The sequence below is a fragment of the Arachis duranensis genome, chromosome 7 (genome assembly GCF_000817695.3).
Source record: "Arachis duranensis cultivar V14167 chromosome 7, aradu.V14167.gnm2.J7QH, whole genome shotgun sequence".
In the NCBI taxonomy this organism is placed as follows: Eukaryota; Viridiplantae; Streptophyta; class Magnoliopsida; order Fabales; family Fabaceae; genus Arachis; species Arachis duranensis.
Window position 1 is genome coordinate 9990864 of NC_029778.3, and position 7377 is coordinate 9998240.

At 31.7% G+C, this 7377-nt stretch overlaps 2 protein-coding genes across 2 annotated transcripts in view; one reads left to right on the forward strand and one right to left on the reverse strand.

Moving 5' to 3' along the window:
* LOC107457666 (uncharacterized) overlaps positions 1-7377 on the reverse strand; it is an 88445-nt gene that overhangs the window by 16645 nt on the left and 64423 nt on the right. The window lies entirely within an intron of this gene.
* LOC107457725 (30S ribosomal protein S13, chloroplastic-like) lies at positions 2180-3060 on the forward strand. The gene is made up of 3 exons (XM_016075889.3): positions 2180-2514; positions 2584-2808; positions 2888-3060. The coding sequence occupies exons 1-3, from the start codon at positions 2410-2412 to the stop codon at positions 2945-2947; spliced, it is 390 nt and encodes a 129-aa protein (XP_015931375.1). The 5' UTR covers positions 2180-2409; the 3' UTR covers positions 2948-3060.

A 7377-nucleotide genomic window follows, 5' to 3' on the forward strand; every position in this document is an offset into this window, starting at 1 on the left:
AGCCATGAAGGCTGAATTAGACTCACTTGCAAAACGTGAAGTCTTTGGACCTGTAGTCCATACACCAGAAGATGTAAAACCTGTTGGATACCGATGGGTATTTGTGAGAAAACGAAATGAGAAAAATGAAGTTTTATGCTACAAAGCTCGACTTGTAGCACAAGGTTTTTCACAAAGGCCCGATATAGATTATGAAGAAACGTATTCCCCTGTAGTAGATGCGATAACATTGCGTTATTTGGTCAGTTTATCCGCATATCATAAACTGCATATGCATTTAATGGATGTGGTAACAGCCTATTTATACGGCTCATTAGATCGGGATATCTATATGAAAGTCCCTGAAGGACTAAAGATATCTAAACCATCCAATGAATATTCGCAAGGGTTATACTCAGTTAAATTGCAAAGATCTTTATATGGTCTGAAACAATCTGGACGAATGTGGTATAATCGTCTTACTGAGTATCTGGCAAAAAACGGATTCAAGAATGATGATAGCTGCCCGTGTATTTTGATAAAGAAATTTATATCTGGATTCATTATAATTGCTATGTACGTTGATGACTTAAATATCATTGGGACTCCTGAAGAGATTCCAACAATTATAAAAACTCTAAAAAAAGAGTTTGAGATGAAAGATCTTGAAAAGACTAAATTTTGTCTCGACCTGCAGATCGAGCATACAAAAAATGGGATCTTTATTCATCAAACGACATACACAGAAAATATCTTGAAAAGATTTTATATGGATAAATCACATTCCTTAAGTACCCCATGATCGTAAGATCTTTGGATGTGGAAAATGATCAATTCTGTCCTAAAGAAGAAAATGAAGATATCCTTAGTCCTGAAGTACCATATCTTAGTGCCAGTGGAGCGCTAATGTATCTTGCTAATAATACAAGACTCGATATATCATTTGTTGTGAATTTACTAGCAAGATATAGTTCCTCTCCAACCAGAAGACATTGGAGTGGAATCAAACAAATCTTTCAATATTTTCATGGAACGGTTGATATGGGTTTGTTCTATCCTTATGGATCCAAGTCACAACTAGTTGGCTATGCAGATGCTAGATACTTGTTTGATCCTCACAAAGGGAGATCTCAAATAGGATACCTGTTCACATATAGTGGTACAGCTATATCATGGAGGTCCACGAAACAGACGATAGCAACAACCTCCTCTAATCATGCTGAAATACTAGTGATACATGAAGCAAGTCGCGAGTGTTTTTGGCTCAGGAGTTTGATCCAATATATCCTGTCATCATGTGGACTGATTGATCATAAGATAGCTCCAACTGTCCTGTTTGAAGATAATACAGCATGCATTGCTCAACTTAAAGGCGGATACATCAAAGGTGATAGAACAAAGCATATTTCTCCCAAATTCTTCTTCACTCATGATCTTCAAAATCAAGGGACAATTGATGTCCAACAAATCTGTTCAAGTGACAATCTGGCAGATTTATTCACAAAGTCACTCCCAAAATCCTCCTTTGAAAGATTGATACATGAGATTGGGATGCGCCGATTTCGAGACATTAAATGATGTCGACAAGAGGGGGAGACTGTACTCTTTTTTCCTTGGTCGGGTTTTCTCCCATTAGATTTTTCTTGACAAGGTTTTTAACGAGGCAGTCCCCGTCACAAAGGATATTGTACTCTTTTTCTTTCACTAAGGTTTTTTTTCCACTGGATTTTTCTTTAGTAAGGTTTTAACGAGACAATAATCCTAAATGGTCATCAAAGGGGGAGTGTTGTGATAAATACAAAGAATATGGATGCCCATTAATATCATGTGGGTGACTCAATTTTCATGTTGCCAAGAAAAAATTTACATTAATAAAGGTTGAAAATATAAATCCTATATATGTAGAGGTATGGTACGCGACAATACACACAATAATATTAACAACAAATATTATTCTCTCTCTTTTACAAATATTCTCTCTCTTTTCTCATACAATAAAGCACTTATTTACTTTTTCTCTTCGTACAATACTAATATAATATTAATATATTATTTTTACAGTAGTATAATAATATTAGTAAATATTAATAATAGTATTTTTCTATTTATACTTTATTTTATTACCTCTTCCTTATTTATTTTACTACCATTATTAAATCAGTCATTGTTTTAAATAATAAGAATAAACTAAATTTTAAAATAAATTAGAAAACCCATCACTTTTCAACCCTAACCCTAAGCTATCTCCTCGCACAGCGTCCTCTCGCCGCCGCACTCTCCGGCAGAGTGCAGAGAGAGGGAATTTGGATCGATGGGAAGGGGAAGAGTGCAGCTGAAGAGGATCGAGAATAAGATTAATAGGCAAGTCACGTTCTCAAAGAGAATTTTTTTTTTTTTTAGCAGCAGAGAAAGAAGAAGAACAACTCGAGCATGGCACAAACGCTAGCGATGCCCGTAGCTCCCTCTCTCGCCCTAATCTCAAACCATAGACCTCTTTCCAGAGCCGTCTATTTCCCTGTTCTCAACCCTCCCAAGGTAACATAAAACAAACTCTACCTTACATTTCTGAAATTTCTTTGTTTACTTTCGAATTTGTGTGCTCAGGTGAGAGGGTTAAGCATAGAGTGCGCTCGAGTTGGCGGAGTGGAGATTCCGAACAACAAGAGAATCGAGTTCTCGCTACAGTACATCCATGGAATCGGAAGGAGCAGAGCTCGCAAGATTCTCTGCGATATAAGCATGGACAACAAGGTCACTAAGGATCTCAGCGATGAGGAACTCATCACTCTTAGAGATAAAGTCTCCAAATACGTCATTGAAGGCGATTTGGTTAGTTTCCTTTCGCTTAAACCATTCAATTAATTAAGAAGAAAGTTTACTTTATTGATGTGTTTATTGATTCTCTCAGAGGAGGTTCAATGCGCTGAATATAAGGAGATTGAAGGAGATTCAATGTTACAGAGGATAGGTAGATAGGTACGTTTGCTGAAGAAGGCAAACGAAATATCAGTGCTATGCGATGCCGAAGTCGCACTCATCGTCTTCTCTTCCACAGGCAAGCTCATCGAATATTCCAGCGATCCCTGGTTCGTGAAAAGCTCTTCATTCTCCCTCTCTCTGATCCAATATCAGCTTTACTTAATTTCACTGCTCAGAACTATACATAATATGGATCTTGATTAATTAGTGAAATTTTAATTTCTGTGTGGAAATTACTTAATTAAGAACGCCACCGGTTATGTGTTTTCATCTGTTTCACATTAAGAGTACTGTCCACATGCAGTAGGAGGAGTATATATGCTTTTACATTTCCTATTTCCTCTTATATATATGCTTTCTGTGTGTAACAAACTCTGCTTTATGCTTAATTAAATTTTATTAGCTTTCATATTCCTAATTAAGATAGTATTTTGTTGAACCAGATTGGGGTTGGGTGCTTATTAGAGAAGTATAGTGATGAATAGAGAATGCATATCCACTCATTTACGTGATGGAACTTAAACTATATAGATTCACATTACAATTACAACTAATTAACTTAATAATATATATTCCAAACTAAGCCTTGAGCATTAATCTGGAGAATCTTGACATATCTAGCTAGTCCATTATATCGTCCCATAACAAGAATAAAAAATTAAAAATAGATAGAATGATTGAGTACTTTATTGTATGCACGGTTAGCTTAAAAGCATCATACCAATATTAGTGACTGAAAAAACAATACACAAAATTGTCTAGTTGCTCCAACTCGTGCAAACAGAACTGTATATAATTAATGGTGAAACTCTGATAACCAATTCCTAATGTCAATCAGCTTATATAATTAATGCTTGCTGTATTAGTACATACCATATTTTATTGATGTGCTACAATTAAGTGTATTGGATAAACAGATAAAGCAAAGGTCTGTCTGGTGGTTGGGGAAAGCTCACTGTCAATGTCTATTCAAAATTAGTGTTTGTTAAGTTCTATTCTTTTTGTGAACCGTGATTGATCCCAGAAATAGGAAATCATAGGCTACATTGTTATAATGTGTGCATATAATTAAGGCAGACATCAAAATCTGAGTTCAATTCTTGCAAGCATGATGCAACATGAAGAAGTTGGCTGCAACTACTTTGCATGTATGTTTCTGCAAAACAACAGGCTTGTGTCAAGCTTGTTCATTACTGACATCACCTTTTTTCCAGCAGGGTAGTGATCCCTCCGAAACCTCCCCTCAGTTCAGAATTTCGAGCACAAACCCAAACGGAGTTTTTACTTGAAGCATTATCATCGTCTCCAGAAATACATAGGTACACCGGAATAAGCCATGTTTGTTGTCTGTGTGTTTTTTTTAATTTATAATTAAAAAAATTCTTGAAGAAGCTATGCTTGTTGTCTATGTATTTTTGTGTATTCCTATATACTGTTTGTAGATCTATATACTATTTGGAGATGATGATAATGGATTAAAATAGATTAAAAACGCGGATTTCAAAAAAACTTTAAGGGAGTTCGCTGAGGGTAAGGCGAACTCTATAATTTTTATAGAGTAAAAAAAATCGTATTTGAGGAATTAAAGTTTAAAAATGATGTTTAGAAAAATATAAATTTTTATTTATTACGTAAAAAATATTTTAAAAAAATAAAAAATATAAATTATAACTTTAAAAAAAAGATGTTTTTTTTATATAGTTATATCTAAATATAACTAATAAATAAAAAAATTATATAAAATATTCAAACATAAAATTATTTTTATTCTTTTGTAAAATCTTTTGAAAAAAGATAACTTAAAAAGATACTTTTTTAAAAATTCACCCAAATAATCTTTTTTATTTGATAAGATAGTAACAAATTAGAAAAATTTTTATGCCTATATATATGATTGCAACAACACAGCATCAACACTTCAACAGTTGATAGCAAAGAACTGGTGTGTGCGACTCTTGGATATACATAGCAACTTTGTTGAATTGAAGGAGTTTTTTCAAGGTAAGTAAAGCTCTTTTAAGTATTTATATGTAAATTATAAATATATATACGTGAAAAGATCTATTGATGGTGACTCGAAAAATAAATGTATTTCTAATCTTCACCCATTATTTTACTGAATTTAGTTACTATTTACCACTCTGAGTCAATAATTCTCCCTACTCTTTTAAGGTTATGAGAGATTTGAACCAGTCAATAAATCGATAAAATTATTGGTTCAATAGTTTATTGGTTAAATTGAAGTTTAATCAATTTAATTAAACAACAACGAAAATAATTCTAAATAACAAAAAATAATTTCAAACAACAGCGAAAATAATTATCCAGTAATCCATCAAAAAATCTTTTTTTTTTCTCTTCATCATGGCATGTACCTATTATTAGATGTCTTAAATATTTAAATAATATTCCTTTATATGCTATAACTTTTGAACCATTATTGTTTACATATTGTATTGATGTAAGTTTTTTTTGTCCTTTACTAAACTATTGTATCTGCCTTGTTATGAATGGAATACCGCTATAATGAAGAGAAACAGATGGAGAATTACCAGCATCAACAATTGATAAAGAAGATAATAGAGGAGCAAGAGCAAGAAACTAAGAACAAGAAGAACCAAGAACAACAAGGTGGTTACTCTGTGGAAGAAAGAACAACCGTTGGTGGTGGTGGTGCAACGGAGACGGCAAAGACAGTGGACATTGCTTCTCGTCTGACATCTTTTCTTGAGAAAGATGAATCTTTTCTTACTCCTTGGAGTTGGAATTCCAATTCTTCTTCAAGTTCTTTAAACCAACAAGGAAGAAAAAGCCACCATCAATTTCAACCTGGGTCGTTTTTTGTTAGAGGGGTAAAACTCTTAATTCAGTTCAATTCAAACCAGTTCTCTCTTTTTTTTTTCTTTTATAATTTTTGATTATTAGTGCAATCATTAACCTTTTTTATTTTATTAATGATTATTATCAGTATCCAGAGTATTTTGGGAGTCATAATTATTATCCGGTACCTAATCAATCTGATTCGAAAAAGCCTAATCCATCTGATTCGAAAAAGCCTAATCCATCTGATTCGAAAAAGCCTAATCCATCTGATTCGAAAAAGCCTAATCCATAAGGTATGTGAAAAGACTGATTTTTTGTTTTTTTGTGTTTTTTTTTATATATATAACAATTTGATAAATGAACAATGTTAGCTTTATTTATTGGTTTGACAATCCAATTTTACAAACTAGCTTCACAAATCACAGTTATTGTTTATACATTCAAATTAATGTTACAATCAAATACATATCACCCTATCTTTAGATTAAAGGTGTATGTTAGTTTCTTACGAGTTGTTTATGAGTTTTTAGAGTATGTGTGTATCTTTATAATAGTTATACCCGTTGATGTGTATTGATATGCAAATTATGTTCAATCTTTACTATTCTTTAAGCTATCTTTTAAATTGTTCAATTATAATATGGTATCATATTCTATTTTATATTTGTTGGGTCACATGTGTATCGTATATTTTAATTTTAAATATTCAGTTCTAGATGTTTTAGAAAATATGATATATTTGTTAAATATAATTTTAATATTTTTTATTAAGCTAATTTTTAAAATTGAATTAGATTCGATTAATTTTAGTTCAACTACATGTCAAGAAATATACAAATGAATAAGTTGATGGAATATATTATTCAGAACTCAAAATTGAAAATTCTCCTCTTTTCTTCTTTGTAAGGTTTGTTGACTGCGTTGACGTGACAGTGAGAGAGCAAGGAACGAAACATGAAGAAAGTAATTAATTCTGATAATTCTTTATAGTTAGTATTGGAGGTAGTTTAGTTTAATTTATTCTTGTTAGTTGGAACTTGGAATTAAATATGGGTCTGGATTCTGATTTTTCTACGACGTTTGGAATATTTACAGTAAAATATTTAGATACATTGACATAAAACTATAAAAGTACATTCTCTCATCCTGCAAACTTTCTAATTTTTCTTATTTATCTTACTCTTTTCATTTGAGGATAAGAAAAATTATTATCAGAATATCTTTACATGATACCGTTTCTGTTTGATGAGAAAAAAATTATCAAAACTGTATGGTTTGTTTAGCAAGAAGTTGGTGTTTGAAAGCTTAAATCAATCAATTCTCAACCATTGCTTTATTTATTTTAAAGCTAATTATTTTTACAGATTAATGTGTATTTCAAGTTGTTTATTTTCACTTTTCTGTTATAAGATTAATGTCTTATAACGTGAAGTTTGTTGAGAACTGAATAATAATAATAAGGGTTGGATCTTGGATATTTTAAAATTTAATGTTAAAAGAAAAATCTTTAATCTAAATATAGATTTATTTTGTTTCTCATTTATGCTAATTGAAAATTTAATATTAATTTTAACAAACAATAATTAATGTTTGAGA